The 19,799-nt window shown below is 39.5% G+C and overlaps 1 protein-coding gene across 1 annotated transcript in view; it reads left to right on the top strand.

Moving 5' to 3' along the window:
- Positions 1-19,799, top strand: part of MAP3K8 (mitogen-activated protein kinase kinase kinase 8) — a 34,952-nt gene that overhangs the window by 4,369 nt on the left and 10,784 nt on the right. Inside the window, exons 2-4 of the mRNA XM_014065723.2 lie at positions 7,628-7,992; positions 11,808-11,972; positions 13,553-13,814. Of these exons, the coding sequence (XP_013921198.1) occupies positions 7,657-7,992; positions 11,808-11,972; positions 13,553-13,814 (763 nt within the window). The 5' untranslated portion in view covers positions 7,628-7,656. The remainder of the gene's footprint in view (positions 1-7,627; positions 7,993-11,807; positions 11,973-13,552; positions 13,815-19,799) is intronic.

Here is a 19,799-nt window from a genome sequence, read left to right on the forward strand (position 1 = left end):
AAACAATAGAGTACTAAATATAATATAAACAAACAACTTACATAATAAATATTCCAAAGTAGTTCAAAAAGCCTTAATCATTATCATAATCTTGTCAGTCTTTTTTGTTATAATTTTAAGCTCTGCAGTTTAGGACGGAGAAGCTAGAAAACTCAGAACCTCTACAAAAATATTTATTGCTTGTTTCCTTAATTTATGGGATTTATAACCTGACCCAATCCCAAAATACTCTGTGCAACAACTCCCCCAAAAAATACGCCACTAAAACTGAACAAAATCCAAACCAAAAATAATCCTAGAGGGCAAAGATAACCCCTCCCCCCATAAAACTCAAAATAAATACTTGTAGTCAGCCAGTTTTCAAAATTCTTTGAAAGAAAATAGTTGCCTACGGAATTGCAGCAAGTACAGTCCTTATTGAATGGCTACTCATTCAGGGGCTGTTTGAGATTACAACCAGCATTGAATGAGGAGGACTTGCAATGGCTCCTTGTAGTTGTGACTGTTACAATATCTTGGGAATGGCATAATTGTGATTTGGGTGTTTGACAACTAAATTCTTGCATTTACAACACTATAATGTCCTGCAGTAATGTGAACACTGCAACCTCTCCTTCCAGCTTCCAACAAACAGGCCAATGGGGAAACTGGCAGGAGATTACAAATGGCAGCTGTGGGACTGCGGGATTGCCAGAACTGCATTTGTAAGTCATGCTTTTATCACCACATCATTTAGAATCAAGTTCCTGGTCCAATTTACATTATTAAGTAACAATTACTTAGTAGTTTCTTAGTGGAAGAGTAGAGGTAGTTCTCATTTAGTGTTTGCCTCATTCAGTAATGATTTGCAGGTAGAATAATTATGAAAAGTTATGTTTGTATTTATTTTATTAATTGTCGAACGTGTACTAGATAACAGGTATAAGTATAAACATGGATATGAACAAGGAATGAGTACAAGTAAATGGGGCAGTAAGACAGGGATGGAAGGCACGTTGGTGCACTTATGCACGCCCCCTTTACGGACCTCTTAGGAATGGGGTGAGGTCCATGGTAGACAGTTTAAGGTTGAAGCTGTGGGGGTTTTACGATGTAGCAACAGAGTCAGGTAGAGCATTCCAGGCACTGACCGCTCTGTTGCTGAAGTCGTATTTTCTGCAATCGAGTTTGGAGCAGTTCACCTTGAGTTTGTATCTATTGTTTGCCCTATTCTTGTAAGTTAATCACCTGAAGCTATTGAGAATGAGTTGGGGTGACCATATAGATTTTCTTAAATAAATAAATTTTGTGACCAAGCCTCTTGTTTGTTTGTTTGTTTGTTTGTTATTTGATTTGATTTGTGTACCGCCCATCTCATATGGGGGCGCCACATACAGTTTTCACAGTGAACGAAAGCTGAAGTAAGACACAATCGCTATTTCACTTAGCAATCATTTCACTTAACAACCAAATTTCCTTGTCCCCCCCCCCCTTTTGCTCCATTCCTAAGAAGCTACCTGTTGTCAGATGGAGGGGCTCTTATAAAACACAAGGAGCAGAAGGGGCACAATACTTCTTAGGTTACCCTGTTGCATTCCTTGCTCTTAGGATCCAACCTCAATGCTTTCTATTCCGATACAAATGTGATCCACTGTTCTTCCTCATGCTAAATGAAGACTAATTCTAAAACACAGCCTCACCCATTTGGAGCTATTAGAATGATGTCAACTATGCAAAGCTCTCATCTCCAGAGGCTGCAGGTATTCATTATTATCTCGAAATTGCAAGAAGGTTCGCATGGAGATATTTAAAGATCACATGGAAGCATAAACAATGTTTATCTTCTCTGGTTTGTATGGGTAGAGTTTGGAATTCATTGTAAAGGTGCTCAATGGATGGCATGTAGGTTGCCTCCCACGATCCTTCACCTGTCTAGCCACGGATCACTGAATATTAGTGAATATTTTTCATCAGAGAAATCCACTGTAACTTACCTATAAAAGGGCAGATTCACACAGAGCATATACCTTGTTAAACTAGGATAATAATGTTATGCTTTTTGGAGTGTCAACATTTTAGGGATTTTGTAAATAACAAGACTTCCAAGCACTTGGTATTGAGATATCTGTTTGGGGTTTGATCAGTACTTGCTCGGGTCCAGATTTCCTATAAAAACCCAGTGGTTCTTAATAGATATTGAACATGTAAAAGATTTTCTATGACCCTTCTCTTGAACTTATAATGAATATAATCTCCTGTTTCCTTTTGTCAGGATTTTTTTTTCATCATTGCCCTGCTAGTTTATCAAGTCCCAATTGATCTTTTTCTTCTATTTCAAGCATCGTACCATTTCGTATCAGTTACCATTGTACTTCTGTCCTGGAGAATCTATTAGGGAGGAAAACAAAATCCAAGAACTGCTGCTGAAAGTCCTTTGATTGGTTGAAACTCTGACTAAAGATTATATGTTGGAATTACGAGAGACTTTTTCTGATTATTGGGGAAATAATGACTGTTCTTGATGAAAGAGAAAACCTTTCAAAGCCTATATCTCCAGAAATAATTGCCAACACAGGAGTGCTTTTTTTTAAAAAAAAATAGACTGGTGAAACTGAGATTGGATTTTAAGTCGCTATAGAGTGATATCTTTTTAAAAAAATACATGCAACACTAGAAAAAAGTATATTTCAATTTGGAGACTAGCAGCCACCTTGATTCTACCTGGGAATAGGCTTACCAGATGTCCAGTAAAAAGAGAAACATTTCCTTTTCCTCTCGTGTATTTTGTTCAGCACGTATAGCCTTAAAATCAAATATTGTCCAGGGTTTTTTAAAAATGTCTTCAGCTTCTTTGAAAAAATTGGGCTGCTCTCATCATGTTTTTTTTATTGTGATCAATTCAGTATTATTGATAGCATATGTTCTTGAAAAGAAAGATTTATTGGAAAAATATTGCAGTTGAAAAACCCGTCTTTCTGATATTGGATACAATCATTTCACATACCTGTAAGCCTATTTTTTTTTTGCAGTGTTTCACTGTAGTGTTGGTCATGGATGCCAAGAAATTTAAACAATTAGTGTGTCTTCCTTTTTTCCCCATTTGTCATTTACAATTATCTTCCTTGTCCTTTTCAGTTATCTGGCAATCCTTTCTGTGACAGCCAGACTTCATTAGGACGGTGGGTTCGTGCATTTAGTTTTGTCTAGGGCAGTGATGGCGAAACTTTTTTGGCTCATGTTCCATAAGTGGGGGGTGCACAGGGGGTTTGTGCGTGAGCATGCCACACCCATATTATGATGTGCGACACCCCCTAGTGCGCATGCGCGCATGACAGGTGCTTCCTTCATTTTTTGCATGCTTTTTTTACCCTCCCCAGGTTCCAGAGGCTTTATAGGAGCCTGAGGAGGGAGAAAACAGCCTGTCCTGCCCCCTAGGAGGCCCTATGGAGGCTTCAGCAGCTTCCCTGAAGCCTCTGGAGCGCAAAAAAACCTGACCCTATGGGCAAACTGGAAGTTTGAGAATGGACTTCTGGTTTGCTCATATGGCCGTTTTTAGTCCTCCTGAGCCTTCAAGGAAGGCCTCTGAAACCTCCGGAGGGCTTAAACCAAACTTCCAGTTTGCCAATGGGGTCGGTTTTTTGCGCTCCGGAGGCTTCAGGGAAGCTCCTGAAGCTTCCAGAGGGCCTCGGGGGGGGTCTCTTTTTGCCCTCCCCAGGCTCCTACAAAGCCCCTGGAGCCTTGGGAGCGTGAAAAATGGCTTTTAAAAAGCCTTAATTCAGCTGGCCAAGCGCGCGCATGCGCACTGGCCAACTGACAGGACAACGCTTCGCATGCCCTGACAAATGGCTCCGCGTGCTACCTGTGGCAGGCGTGCCATAGGTTCGCCATCCCGGGTCTAGGGTTTGAGTCTGTAGTAGGAATTCCACTATGACAGTTGCAGCAAATTTAAAAGAATGGCACAAAGTCCATCAGTATACAGATAGAGAACATCCATGTGAAAAAACCCAATGGAGGACATTTTATTTTATTTTGTTTTGTTTTATTTAGTTTGTCAAACATGTACGAGATAACAGATATAAATATGAACATGGACCAGAACAAAAGAAATGAATACAAATAAATGATAGGCATGTACGCTTATGCCCCTTTGTATAGGAATGGGGTGAGGTCCGCGGTAGACAGTTTGAGGTTGAAACTGAGGGTTAGAGGATGTAATAACGGAGTCAGATAGAAGATTCCAGGCATTGGGCACTCTGTTGCCGAAGGCCTATTTTCTGCAGTCAAGTTTGGAGCGGTTAACCTTGAGTTTGTATCGATTGTTTGCCTTTGTATTATTGAGGTTGAAGCTAAAGTAGTCGTTGACAGGTAGGACATTGTAGCAATCGATTTTATATACTACGCTTAGGTCAGACTGTAGGCAGCGTAGTTCCAGGTTGCCCAAGCCCGAATTTCGAGCCTGGTGGCATAAGGGATTCTATTTTCTGCCTGATTCTTGGAGGTGTGATCCTCTTCACATTTGGGGCAAAGCTGATTGGCAGTTCTTAGTCATCACAGAAGAGACAGAATTCTTAAGACTGAATTGGCAAATGTGCTTTCTACTGATGCTATATAAAAGCCTTGGCCCAAAGGCTACCTGCCAGCAGAAAGATAAAAATCTTGGACCCAAAGTTGCAGCTCCGCACGCTACATTGCCTGACAGCTTCAGCTGATCAGATGTCACTTAGCCTTGGGAGGAGTTGACCCATATTTCCTGCCTGTCGTGTCGCTGTCCACTCTTTCATCCTTCCATCGCAGATATGGATAATCAAGATTCTGTCGGGTGGGACAGGTGAGTCAAGGGGAAACCTGCCTGTCAGCATGAGGAAAAGTAGGTCTAGGTAGGTTTAGATGTAGATGGAATAAGGAAAAGGAGAGCGATTTCAGAGAAAGATCTTTGTCCTTGATCAGGTCTAAAAGTCCCAAGTAGGTAAGATGAATTTATTATATTGGCTGAGCCCTCCTTTCCTCTTGAATTTTCTTTTTCTTTCTCAGTTGCCAAATAATAAATAATTTTAGTACAATGGTACAGTATGTGCACAGTGGCTAAGATGTTGAGCTTGCTGATCAGAAAGGTTGGCAGTTCGGTGCTTTGAATCCCTATCGCTGCGTAATGGAGTGAGCTCCCATTACTAGTCTGCCAACCTATTAGCTGGAATGCACATAAGAAATGCAAGTAGAAAAATAGGAACCACTTTTGGTGGGAGGGTAACAGTGTTCCGTGCGCCTTCGGTGTTTGGTCATGCTGGCCACATGACCACCAAGAAGTCTTTGGATAATGTTGGCTCTTTGGCTTTGAAACAGAGATGAGCACCACCCTCTAGAGTTGGGAACGACTAGCACATATGTGTGAGGGGAATCTTGTTATCTTTACCTTACAGTTCTTCAGAAGAGAGGTTTTTCTTCTTACAACATCAAATTCAATAACAGTACATTGGAAAAATCTTTGCTTAATATGTGGTTTTTAATATAAAATCTGAAAATAAATATGTTTTTACAAGCCAGTTGTGAACGTATATATATATGTTCTTTTATTTGTGCTGATAAATAAATAAAGGGAGACTAGTATAGATCTATTTCAAGCTATTTAGCTCTCATCAGCTAGCCATACCCTTACTGTGATTTGATATATATATTGAGAGAGAGTGCATTGTCTATAAAGAATACCTCGGGGATTTCCAGTGATCTAATTATCTAAAATAATGCAATCCTTGTTTGTCCAGGTTTTTAAGGGAGCCCTCTTATGAATAGGAAGGTTTCTTCTTCTGATTGAGCACTGGGAAGTGATTTTAGTTGACATGTCAATTTTGGATTCCTGTAAGTTCCCTTCCCTTCCCCAGCTTTGTACTGAAACTATGTCAAAAATATGCACAGAGAAAAAAAAGTAAATTAGAAACAATGTAAAAGGAAAGTTAACTTTATGATATCATTGTACAGTAATGTAGAAATTTTTTGGAACTTTCCTATGGCAATGAAGTATATCATCTCTAACACTCATATCCTCCAGTCTCTGCTGTTTTATGCAGTATTCCCAGTTTTCCCCATGGAGAGGGTTTCTGCACTAAATTACTGGAAAAAAACAGGGAAGCTAGAATTTTTATTTCCTTCCTACGTTATTTTTCACAATTGCTGGGTTTTTTTTTTTTGCCAGATTAGTAAAGTGTTGATCCATTGTTTGTGACAGAAGTTGATTAACCCAGGCCTACTGTACAGGCTGAGAAAGTTACCCAGTTTCCATGCCTAAGGTGGACTCAAACTCACAATCATCTGATTTCTAGATGGTGCCATAATGTTTTTCCTGAAATTGCAGGGTCCACTTTTTTTTGTGGATCAGCTGAGCGGGTTAATCCATTGATTGCAACAGACACATTTCAGCCTATGAGTAAAAGAAGTCCTGGGATTTCTTTGGGACTACTTGGATCTTGAGCAGATATGGTTCCATTCAGCCTTGGCAGCTATCGGTGGATAAAATTCAAACATGGGAAATAAATGTGGTACGGAGAAGACCAAAGCAAAATTTCCTCAGGTTAGTGCTGCTCATTTTGCAGAAGCAGCAAGATAGGTTAAGCCAGAAAATTGCAGAATTAAGTTTTCTGCCACACCAGATGTCTCACTTTCTCTTCCCCCCCCCTCCCTTCCTCCCTACACCCTGCCCTTGTTTAGTAGTTGATAGTTGGATCACCCAGAGTGGTGACCTTCTGCACGCAAAGAACTGTTGAAAACATGGGTTCAAGTAGTATCACCCGAAGACCTTAAAGACTACAATCAGTCTATATGGGCCACAGGAGTTGACAGCTACTTGATGACTCATAATCAATTCAAATAGTTACTACGCTTCAACATATTGGAAAATATCACTGGCCTTCCATTTCAAGGATAAGAATCATAGTTCTACAAGGTTTGCTGAAAATGTAATTCCCAACAGTTCCAGTCAGAATAGCCTAAAGGTGATAGACACTGGGAAATATAGTTCAGTATTAACAGAACAGCCACTGTTCCCCACCTTTGCATTAGATTTCAGTGAGCACATTCTGCTTTAACAGGGTTGATAATATTAGCACTTAAATGTATTTTTGATTATCCGCTGGAAAAGGATATATTAAACTCCTTTCAAAACCAGTGGTTGCCTAATGTACAGACGACTTAGAGATTCCCATGAATTCAGAGGTACTTAGGCATATGCAACTCTGGATTAGACCCCCTGCTAACACACATTGCTCTAAGTCAGACCCTCTTCATCCATTGACCTTCAGCATTCTTTTGCTCTAAAGATGTATTAAGCTTTGGCTCTACTAGTCTTCAGCCCTATTTGACTTTGGTAACCGGGAACAAGAGTTAACATTTGGCACATCTGGAGGAGGAAGAGCTAATATCAATGCTTATTTGACATGCCTCTGCTTACAGTGAACTTTCTCCAACTACACAGGGTACAATTAGGCCTTTAGAATGTGTTGGTTTGCATTTTATGATTAAGTAGATTGCACAGTTCTGCTTTTCCCCCCACTTCTTAAATGTAGAGATGCGTAAGCTGCCCTTTCATATTTCTGTTGTAGTATTTCCTCTGTTGCAATTTCTTAACCAACCATAAAATATTATTCCTTTTTTTTTTTAGGTAGAATAAGAGGAAGAGAACATACAGTGATGGAGTATATGAGCACTGGTAGTGAAAATAAGGAAGAATTTGACTTACTGCTGACAGATTTAAATATGTCCGAAGTAATTGACATCATGGAGAACCTTTATCCCAAAGGTGACCTGACAATTTACAAAGACAGCCTCATTGCTCTGCACCCAGAAAAGAACAAAAATGAGGAACGGACTGAATCTTTGCTGTTCAGTCGAAGGGAAGTTTCTTTGCTTTCGTGTGTCAAGTATGGGACAGTGGAAGACCTGCTTGCATTTGCCAATCAGGTGTCAAACACCGCAAAGCAGTTGTGCCAGCACAGGAGACAAGAATCTGGAATCATATTGAACATGGTGTGTGTTTTCTAAAACCTTCACCAGCTATTCTGCATGAATGTATTTCATATGGAACTTGGCTGAAAGCTGTGGGTTTTGTGGCTGGTTTTTGGAGTCTTCACAGGTCTGTCTGATAAGAATTTGCTGACCAGCCATTGCTGTCCATAGACATTCCTATACTCTTATCAGGGTGTATAATATCTGAATATGGAAGTTAGATATTTATTTAGTTCAAAAATGGTGAGAGGGTGAAGGTATTGAACTACTGCATATTACTTGAGTGATCTTGGTCCTCTTGCAATTTTTTTTTCTCATTTCCTTGTGAGGCCCAGAGTTACCGGGAAAACCCTGAAAAGAGAGGGGAAATACCACTTAAAGCTCCAGGAGAAAATTACATGGTACAGCAAAATGAATCTTGGCCTGAGCTATGGTTTCTGCAAGCAGAGTCTTTAGCTTGGATTTAAGTTTCTGTTTGCAACTATAATGAACAAATCTCGGAGTGCAATACTGTTATTAGCACCTAGCTGAGCTTGACTTCTTTCAAATAGCTAAGCAGGGTTGGACTTGATTATTACTTGGGAGGTCATGAGGGAATCCCAGGTTGTAGGTTAGGCTGAGCAGTCAAAAGGAGGCAATTGCACAGCCTTCCATTTAGTGGCCAAAATTTGACATTAATGTGCCAATGAAGTTGCCAGGCATTTAGCTTGTTGAGTGAGACCTTATTGTATAAATCGAGTCACTTTCTTAAAAAGAGAGTTGCAGCTATGAACGCAAAACTAAAATAGATAGTTTGCCCCTTTCTAGGAAGTATACATTTAGCACCCTGTGACACCTTATATGAAATTAGATTGGAGCTGTCTTCCAAATATTCTGCCTGTCTCTTTCTTTCTGTTTGTCTGTCTATATCTATCTCTGTCTCTACTTCCAGTCCATCCATGCATCCATCCAGCCATCCAGCCATCTATCTATCTATTACAGCCACCCATCTCCCCAATGGCAGCTTTTGTCCATTCCCCAACTTTAAATCTCAACCATGATGGAATTGAAAATCTCATGTAAAAATACAGAGTGAGACAAAAATCTAAATTCTGAGCATTAAATGTATTTATTAATATACCGGCCATCTCAACCAATAAAATGACTGTAAACCGCATACAATGGTAAAAAGATAAATATAAAAAACAGTATTAAAATTATGCAGTTGTCTATCATGTCTCCATGAAACACATATTTGTCAGTCCATATTTATGGTGGTTGTTTTATCAATCCTTGCTCACAGTTGCTATTTGCAACCATGAGGACTAGAAAATAAGGTATTTTTTGACAAAAAACATAACAGGTTGAAATTAAGACCAGGAAAACGGGATCTTCAAGCTTCTTGTCACTTCTCATGAAGAGAGGTTGCCCTTTTATTTCTGTCAGGTTTTTTTTTTTAAGATGAGAAAAAGTGGGGTTAGGTGCTTCAAATTAACAGAGATGGAAGGGACCTTGTAGGTCATCTAATCCAACCTCCCTGCTAAGCAAGAACACTACACCATTTCTGACAAATGGCAGTCCAATTTCTTCTTGAAAGTATCAAGTAATGAAGCCCCCACAACCTCCGAAGCAAGCTATTCCATTGGTTGATTGTTCTGTCAGAAGATTCCTCCGTATTTCTAAGTTGAACTGCTCCTTGGTCTGTTTTCATTCATTATTCCTTGTCAAGCCTTCAGGTACTTTGTAAACTAGTTTGACCCCTTCCTCTCTCTGACAGCCCCTCAAATATTGGAACACTGCTATCCTGTCTCCCCTGGCCCTTCTCTTCACTAGACTAGGTTATAAACCACAGTTTATAGTAGCCTTAGATTAAAATCAAATGGTAGGCAGCAGTTGTGAGAAACCATTGGATTAAGCTAATCAGCTTGTTAGTGTTGTTTTTCATATGTTCAGGTCTTTTCATAAGGTTTTACAATCAGATAGCATACCATATGATGTCTTGCCAACTCATTCTCCATTCTGTTTTTCAACTTCAGCTTTGCTTGTTGTGCCAATTCAATCATGGCCTCAAACTCAATTAAACTTCCATAATACAGATTAATCTCTGTAGAGGCAGTTGAAATCCCACTATTTTAGGGCAGATGAAGCTAGGCTTAAATATAGTAATCTATTTGCTATACTTGAACTCACCCCAGGTATTTTGATAGTTTTCTCTTGATTAATTTTCCTTTGCAGAATTTTACCTTGTTAAAATAAAATCCTTGTACTTTGAAAGAACCATTCATTCTTTGTAGTGGATGAATAATTAGATTTCAAATTTCTTCTGCATCACCTATTCTGAGAAGAAAATAGTTTCTACTCCTCTTCCAACCTCCTAATATAACCTTTGAAGATAGAATACCTTGTATTTGCTCTCAGAGCCAAACTCACAATTCTATAGAGCAAAAGGTTAGGAGATAGCCAGAATTATCCAATAAATTACTAAGAGGACTCCTTATACAAGCCTGCTGATTAGGCTGTCAATCAAGCTGTTGTGCCAGACAATTAATTGCAACTTAATGCTTTATGCAAGGCTAATCACCACTTGGAATTATAAATATTTCCAAGATTAATTGAGTACTTCACATGCTGTTCCCATTTTAATGTTCTATATAAAGACTACTATGGTCATGGAACTGCTATGTTCTGAAAGGTAGAACATCAGCAATGTTCTGTTAGAGAAAGAGCTGTAGTTTAGAGCAGCTGTCATCTTAAAGGTATTGCTTGGGAATACCTACATTCTGTCCTAGATACAGGTAAAAAATGCTTTGAAAATCAAGCTTCAGATCTGGTAATTTTTATGTACATATCCATGTATTTTTCCTAGCAGTATTTTATAAGTAATTCACTCCTGGCTCGTTTTGGTATTCATTTAACTCCTTCTCTACAGTATGTATCTATCAGCCATAGGTGTCCCAATGGTCTCTTAACTAGACACATTCCAGAGTTGATCTTGCTTAGCTTCTGAAATCAGCCATAGTTAATTAACTGCTGTTACCTATTAAGACTCTCTAAAGGTATGTGACCTTGGGAGACTGGGCAAAAAGGTACAGTTAGATAAGACACAGCATAACCTGTAATTGGATAATTGGCTGGGCGAGAGACTCAGAAGAGACATGCGTAGTTTCTCAGATGCTAAAGGAGGTGGGAACAGATTGTACTTTCAGACTTGTAAGATTCTGTCCATGTAGCTTTACAACAAAGTAGAATTAGTTCATCAGGTCATGATTCCTATCTGGTTTGCCCTCTGAGGACAATATCCTACACGTCTGAATCCAGTGGCAGGCTATGTTGTTTCTCAGATTTCCATTCCCTTGGCAGCAGCCGAAGTGGCGCAGTGGTTAAATGCAGCACTGCAGGCTACTTCAGCTGACTGCAGTTCTGCAGTTCGGCTGTTCAAATCTCACCTGCTCAAGGTTGACTCAGCCTTCCATCCTTCCGAGGTGGGTAAAATGAGGACCCGGATTGTTGGGGGCAATATGCTGACTCTGTAAACCGCTTAGAGAGGGCTGAAAGCCCTATGAAGCGGTATATAAGTCTAACTGCTATTGCTATTGCTATTACCCATTCTCCCAAGGTCTTTCCCACATACTAGTTTATAGATGCAGGCCCTAGTAATTTGCAACAGAAAGATCTCGGGAAAAATATAAGACCTCAGAAAAGGCATTGCAAGGTAAAGGTAGATGGTTGGTGCATATAGATTAATGTGTGTATGTGTGTGTGTATTCCAGTAAACACATTCATATTTTCAGAATAAAAAGGTGGTGAATGTGTATTGTGTTTTGACTTTCTCCTTTATCTCAAATATCTTTACATAGATCAAACCGAAAAATGGACGCTATAAGATTGATTCGGACGTGCTTCTATTTCCTTGGAAGCTCACATACAGAAATATTGGGACTGACTTCATTCCACGGGGAGCTTTTGGGAAAGTATACTTGGCACAAGATACAGAAACCAAAAAGCGGATGGCTTGCAAACTGGTAAGATTTCTTTGGTAATGCCTCTGACATGTAGGCCTTCCCTATAATGCTGAAATAAATGAGAGCTTTATGATAGAAATCAGCATTTTGTAAATGTACTTACTATACACTTACATGCATATGGTAGACTCAAGTTTTGAAACTTAGTCTAAGTAGGACATAAGGACATAACCAGTTCTCTTCTTCTTTGGAAGGAATTCCATGTATACTTCATCAACAAAGGCTGAAGTATCACATATATGAGATGGGTGGCTGTATAAATTTAATAAATAAATACATGTAATTATGGTTAACAACCATCAAGGTGGATAACTATGCTGAAACTAATTAAGTCAGGATAAAATAGAACATCACTTGAATAGTCTTGGTTTGCCAATGAGAGATCTATGGAGAATATATAGAATAGCACTAGAAGAATGAGTCAGTCAAAGCTTAATGCCCTTTGGGTTGGGATGGAACATAGTATCATAAAAAAGGATAGGAAGCTTCTGCCTATGTAGATATTTATACTGAGGTTGGCATGCATATGATTTAAAAGACATTACAGAGGGTGATGAGCACAGCACAAAAAATTATGGGCTGGCCCCTGACACCACTGGACAAAATCACTAGAACCCGCTCCCGCTACAGAGTGAGGAAAATCTTCAGGAATGATTCACATCCTGGTCAGCACTTCTTGACTCTCCTACCATCGACAGGAGATATAGAAGCATAGGCAGCCAAATGAATAGGCTGAAAAATAGCTTTCATCCGTGGGCTGTCAGACTTCTGAACGCAACATAACACCACAACTAGGTTTAATATGATAGACTTGCAGAGCCAGTGCAACATGTTCATACTGATGTAATATAATATAATGCTACAAACATATATGCATATGGGAATGTGTGTTAGTTATTACTTATTCGCGTTTAGGGATTTGTCATCCTCCTCTTCATGATACCCTGTTTTCCCCAAAATAAGATCTAACTGGAAAAATAAGCCCTAGGATGATTTTTCAGGATGCTCATAATATAAGCCCTACCTTGAAAATAAGACCCAGTTAAGATCGTCAACTAGACGGATGCATTTAGTACTGTATTTCCCAAAAAGCAAGACCTAACCAGAAAATAAGCCTCAATGTGTCTTTTGGAGCAAAAATTCATTTAAGACCCAGTCTTATTTTCAGGGAAATACTGTAGACATTCCTCCATTCTCTGGCAAAGTTATTAAGAAGATGAATAAACATCAAAGAAAGCTGGGCTTTCTCTTGACTATTATTAAGAAAGGAGAAAGGGAAATTCTTCCTCCACTTTCTAGCTAAATATGCTGAATTGGTTTGGGGTCTGTTTGCTTCCCCAACATGAAAAGAAGCCCTAGTTTTTCCTTGGGACTCCAGAAAGGAAGGTTGGGTTGAAAAATTTTCTGGATCTATTTTCTTGACTTTTAAAAAAATTAATAATTTTAGATTTCCAGATTATTATGTTAACAAGGGGTAGTACTCCACAATATAGACCATCAAATTAAGCTTTGCAGGCATTCTAGCAGAATTATCTTTGCTTCGACAGTATAATTTAATCAGCTTGTGTTTGGCATCATAGGTTCCTGTGGAGCAGTTCAAGCCATCAGATGTTGAAATCCAAGCCTGTTTTCGCCATGAAAATATTGCTGAACTTTATGGAGCCATCTTATGGGATGAGACAATCCATCTCTTTATGGAGGCAGGGGAAGGAGGCTCTGTCCTAGAAAAGATAGAAAGTTGTGGGCCTTTGAGAGAATTTGAAGTCATCTGGCTGGCCAAACATATTCTCAAAGGACTTGAGTTTCTTCACTCAAAGAGAGTTATTCATCAGGATATCAAACGTAAGTTAACTTGGCTCGAGGCACATGAATCAATTAGGGCATCTTTCAGAAACCTGACACTAATCCTTATATTGTGCAGTATAAACTATATTCAGGATAACTCCAGCTTCTTTTAAGGTTATTTGGAGATTATTTACTTACTGAAAATGACTTGAATTTCTGCACCTTAGAGACAAGGTATATCCAATTTATCTTTTATTAATACATTCATCTGCAGTGGGAAATAATAAAGTTGAAAATGTTTTAAGGATAATATGTTATGTGGAAATGGAATGAATTAAATGCTAAATGGGTCCCATGCATTGCAATCCTATGACTGCTCTGAAGCAAGTTCCATTAAATTCAGGAATCTTGTAAGCAGAGGAAAATTGGGGTGACTACTTCTTACTGGATGTAGTCAATGGTCAGAGGTTTGCAAGCCTATTGTTGGTTTGGAAGTCTACAAGTTTCCACAGTTGTACAGGATTGCCATTAACAAACATTATGACTTTTTCCATACTTTTACACTGTAATTACTTGAAAAGAATAGAGTGATGCAATCAGGATTAAACATTCTGAAAATGGAGGAATATGTTTTCTATTTTAATTAGACAAATTCTGGAGTCATGCTATGACTTGCCCAGCCGTTTTTTTTTAATATTTACTGAACTATGATATTTTTACACCTGACAAAACAAACTTTACAAACATTATTGGGTAGTTTTACATAGAATACTAGGCCAAAATCAGATCAAACCACATTATGGCATAGCATAAAGTGTGCAGTGGAAGTTTTGTATTCACGAATAACAGATTACAAAAGCAGAAACACTGAAGTTGGAATCGCCCTGTCCTCTCTCTCGCTCTCTCTCTCTCTCATCTGGAAGAATTACTTTGTCTGACCTTTGGGACCTCCTGGTTAAAGTTCTAAACATCCAGCATTCCTGGAGGGCATTGAGTTGCTCTGGATCATTAGGTTTAGGCAGATACTGGCAAAGGAGTTTAACTGCATGAAAGGTCTCTGTTCAAAATTCAGTAATATTTGGCATGGGGGTGGAAGGTGGCACCTATCATTGTAATGTTGTTATCCTAAATAACTTCATTTCCTGAAATTTATCCCAAAACTCCAAATGTACAATTCTGCTCTAGAGTAGAGGTTTTCCTTGACTTTTTACTGCAATAGAGCCTGGAATTAGGGTTGTAAATCATTATAGTCGTAAGCTGAGCCATCACATGTTAAGCAAATGCTTTAGTCATTAAGTTAATCCATTTCCCCCAATTGTTGTTGCTGGAATCTGGAAGTAAATAGCATAAAACCGGCAAAAAAGATTGCAATTGCAGTCACATGATGACTGTATGTGCAAATTGCCACCAATGCAGACTGGTTGTCAAGAATCTAAAATGTGGTCATGTGATCATGGGGTACAAGTGCAGCCATCATAACTTTGAAAATAGGTAATTAAGTGATTGGTCATTATTATTGTTATTGTTGTTATTAATAGAAAGAGCAACATATTCAATATCCATATAGACAGTGTGTTGTCTGGTTACAATTCCTTTAAACAATATTCCATATCATGATAGTAATGCTATTCTCTAGCGATAATCTTATAGTAACAGTGTTTTTCCTTCATAATATTAATACATATTAATTATTACTACTAATTAGAATTAATAATAGCTTACAGTAATCAACCATAATGATACAAATAATCTTTCTCTTGGTTTTAAAAGTTCTAACTTCTGTTTCTCTTATTTAACCATCGATAGAACAAGTCCCATATCTCAAAATATTCAGTGTCTTCCTTTTCTTTAATTTTGAGAGTTAGTCTACTCATTTCTGCACATACTAAGATTTTTAAAATTATCTTCTCTTGTGTAGGGATCTCCTTGTCCTTCCAATGTTGTGCAAACAAGATTCTGGCTGCTGTTAACACATGTTCTGTTAAATACACACACCTCCTACTGAATTTTTCAGGCATAATACCCAACAGAAATATTTCCGGTTTTATATCTATATGTTCCTTTATCATTTTTTCTATCCAGGTATGTATTTTTGTCCAATATTTTTTTGCTTTTGGACACGTCCATCATGTGGTAGTACAAACCCAGGATCTGGTTGCACTTCCAACACTTGGTGGACATATCTTTAAACATCCTGGCTAATCTTGCTGGAAGGAAGTGCTATCTATAAAACATTTTATACAAATTTTCTTTATATGCATTGTTAATTTATAGTTTCTATCCCATAATTTTTGCCATTTATCCAATTCTATAGAGTGTCCAAAGTTTTTGGCCCATGCTATCATTGTTTCCTTTACTTGCTCTTCTTCCATTATACTACTCAATAAATAATTATATAATTTTTTAATTAGTTTCTTCTCCGGTCCTATTAAAATTAGATCCAGTTCTGTTGGTTCTTTGTAAAAAAACCAAACATATATTTTAGCGTCTTTTTGATATCTAGGTTGTATTTGTACATGTGGCCACCATGTTAGGTCTCTCCCTTGTCTATTCAATTCCTGTTCGTTTTTCAGTTCCCCCATCTCATTCAAAATGTCTTCATAACTTATGGTTTTTCCCATATCCATCCCATTTGGGTATGTAAATACCTCCATCATGGAGAAGTGATCGGTCTTAAATTGAGGTTTACTTAAAAGGTAGGGATGGCTCAGTGGTTAAGACGCTGAGTTTGTTGATCAGAAAGGTCGGCAGTTTGAATCCCTAGCGCCGCGGAATGGAATGATCTCCCGTTACTTGACCCAGCTTCTGCCAACCTAGCAGTTCGAAAGCACGTAAAAATTGCAATTAGAAAAATATGAACCACCTTTGGTGGGAAGGTAACAGCGTTCTGTGCACCTTTGGTGTTTAGTCATGCTGGTCACATGACCACCGAAATGTCTTTGGACAGCGCTGGCTCTTTGGCTTTGAAACGGAGATGAGCACCGCCCCTTAGAGTCGGGAATGACTAGCACATATGTGGAAGGGGAACCTTTATACTTAAAAGGGCATTTCCAGGCCCAGGAAAATGAAAAGTTGCTTTTTCTGCCTCCCTGTCCCTTCAGAGGCTCTTCTCTCTTTAAAGCTATGCTGACATTTGAAAATCCAGTGGATGATGTTTATCTTGGCATGGAAATGCATCAGGAGATGTTCTAGTGAAGAAAAAATGTGGTAGAAATCCTAGCAATTGAAAGCATTTCACAGCTATCATTTATGAAGTGCGTTAGAGCAAAAACAAAAAAAAGCCAATTCATATTTCTGTAGACTTCCACAACTTTATTTTCCTTCTATAGTCAAATATATTTTTCCAGGTTTTTCTCTACCTACATCTGATTGAGACAAAAAGATGCCCTGGAAGCCTGTTTTTTTCGGCCATTTCCCTCTGATATGTCATGTCCAACTCATGAATGAGATATACTTGAATTGTTCTTAGCTGTACTGGTGGTGATAGAGAATTATATTATATCCAAGGCAAAGTCAGGTGATGAGTAGTGGCTGGGGTCAGAATGGGACTGCTTCAGGTTGATATGGACATGCTCCTTTTCCTCTTGTGGGCCCTCCCCAACAATCTGCAGGACAGCATCTCTTAGATCTGGACGAACTCCACTTGACTGCCCAGCCAGGATTAAAGTGAACATTTAGTTTAGCATAGCTCTTCTCTTTTCCCTTCTTCAGAGAGCATGGTTAACTCTGGAATGACAGTTGTTGCCCATGTAAATGTAGCGCTTATCCCCAAAAGGGCCACTGGAGTCCAGATCCCTCTGTCCCTTTCCCAAGACAATTAGGTCCTCCCCGCTCTCGGTTGCTAGCCTGACGTCTCAAGGCCTGTTCCTCGTCCTGGTCTTCAGCCCATTCTGGTCACTCACCCAGACAGCTCCAATCGCCCAGCTCAGTTTACCTCACCTCCATCACCCTCTGGTAAATCTGGCACCCTCTCTTTTCACTGACTTGTCCATGGATCAACTTGCCTTCCCTGTCTTCTGGTGCATCTGGCTCATGGCTCACCCACTCATCTGCATCAGCTCCCTTCTGCTGCTATTTGGTATGTCTGATGCCCTTTCTGGTCACTGGTTCACCCACTTGCCTAGATCTGCTCTCCTCCTGGTATGTCTGGTGCCCCCATTGGGGCCACTTGCTTGGCGACTCTCCCTCTCTCTCTCTCTCTCTCTCTCTCTCTCTCTCTCTCTCTCTCTCTCTCACACACACACACACACACACACACACACACACTCACACTCACACTCTCACTCACTCACTCACTCACTCACTCACTTACTCACTCACTCACTCTCCTTCCCTCTTGCCTCTCTTGTCTTCTGTGCAGCTCAACCAAGGGGGGTGTAGTTGGGTGGTGGCAGGGTGGGCCAGAAAGCCCCTCTTCCCATATTTCTCCTCTTCCTATGTTTACTTTGCCTCCACTTGCGTTTCTCTCCTGCCATTCCTCTGCTTGTCTCCCTCTATCTGTCTCCTTTCTTTTCTCCCTTTCTTTTCCTTTGTTCCCCCTTTGTGCCAAGCACCTTTTATATCCTCCCTGAGCCATACCTTTCCCCCCTAATTTCTGGCAGGGTCATCTGCCCAGCAATTATCCCCTGGATGAGCACCATCCCCTGCAATTATCCCAAGTCCTGTCACACTTGAGTGCTGAGGTCCTGAGGCACCTCCAGCTGGCCAGTCACCCAGGTGCCTGTGGTGATTGGGGCTGCCAATTAGCTGGGCCTTCCTGCCCCTCCCTTGCTCCTGATTGGACATAACTTAAATCCCTGTGGAAGAGGGATCAGGGCAATCAGGTCCTGGGACACCTGCAGCCAAGCCACTTAGCTTATCGGCATTATGCCCCACTGTTGGTCCTCCCCATTACTGCCTGCTACAGAAAGAAAGGAAGAAAATTCCTAAGCAACAAAGCTGCTTCTAACACAGCTTCCTTTGGGACTCTACTCTGTGTTTTTTTTTCTTTGTTCAACATGAGTTAGGAAAGAATGGGGCATAAGAGAAAGACACAGGAAGGAAAGGATTTTTTTTTTTTAAATATAATTTTTATTAAACATTATTACCTTTAAAAAACAAGAAGAAAAATACAACAACATAAATACAACGACATAAGCAAGACAAATCATACATAACAATATAGAGTAAAACATACAGATACAAATGCCGTTTTAAACATACAACCCCCCTCCCCCCCACACGGTGACAGTCATTCACAGCCCAATTTTTTCTTTCTTTCCTCATTATTAGGTCTCTAAGCCACATCTTCTCATTGCAAGATTCAGGGATATTTTTTTAAAAAAATTCCTGGCTGATGACAAGCAAAACAGGGCAGTAAAACTGAGGGGACTGACCGAATGGCTTGATTGTCACACAATATCATCTGCAATTAGGACAGTGCCATATAGCAGTGACTTACTGTATAATAGATGAATTACTGAAGAGGCAGCATAGAGTTTGGCAATGTGGGTAGAAAATTGCACAACAATAGAGTTTTCTACAAACGAAGGCTGAGTAGATAGTGATTGAATTCAGCCATGAGGAAAGACTTTTGGAAGTTCTAATATTCACTATCCTTCTGAACAAAGTTCTGCTCCTTGTTACCTTAGGTCTACTTCATTCCAAAGGCATATTTTAGGCCAGCCATGAGTTTTCCTCAATTTAGTACCTTCTAGATTTGCCAGTCTAATTGTAGTCCTAAATACACTATATACGCAGCAAACGGTTGAGGGGAAGACTAAGTTGCAAATGTTTGCAGACAGGCCAACATGCAGACCTCCTAAATCTTAGGTACATGTTGTATGGAGATGTGTGTCCTGCATGGATGTTTGGTTGATCCAATCATGGTTGATCCTTTGTTGTTTGAGTGTCCCTAACCAGAATGTTAACATTCACATAAATGTAAATGCAACAACTATTCAACTTTCTAAATTACAGAGGTATATGTTACCTGACATGCAGGTGTTGGGGTAATCTAATAACAATAGCACTTAGACTTATATACTGCTTCACAGTGCTTTA

This window comes from Thamnophis sirtalis, unplaced genomic scaffold, assembly GCF_051295495.1.
Source record: "Thamnophis sirtalis isolate CommonGarterSnake01/CBP01778 unplaced genomic scaffold, rThaSir2_p1.2 scaffold_4, whole genome shotgun sequence".
NCBI lineage: Eukaryota > Metazoa > Chordata > Lepidosauria > Squamata > Natricidae > Thamnophis > Thamnophis sirtalis.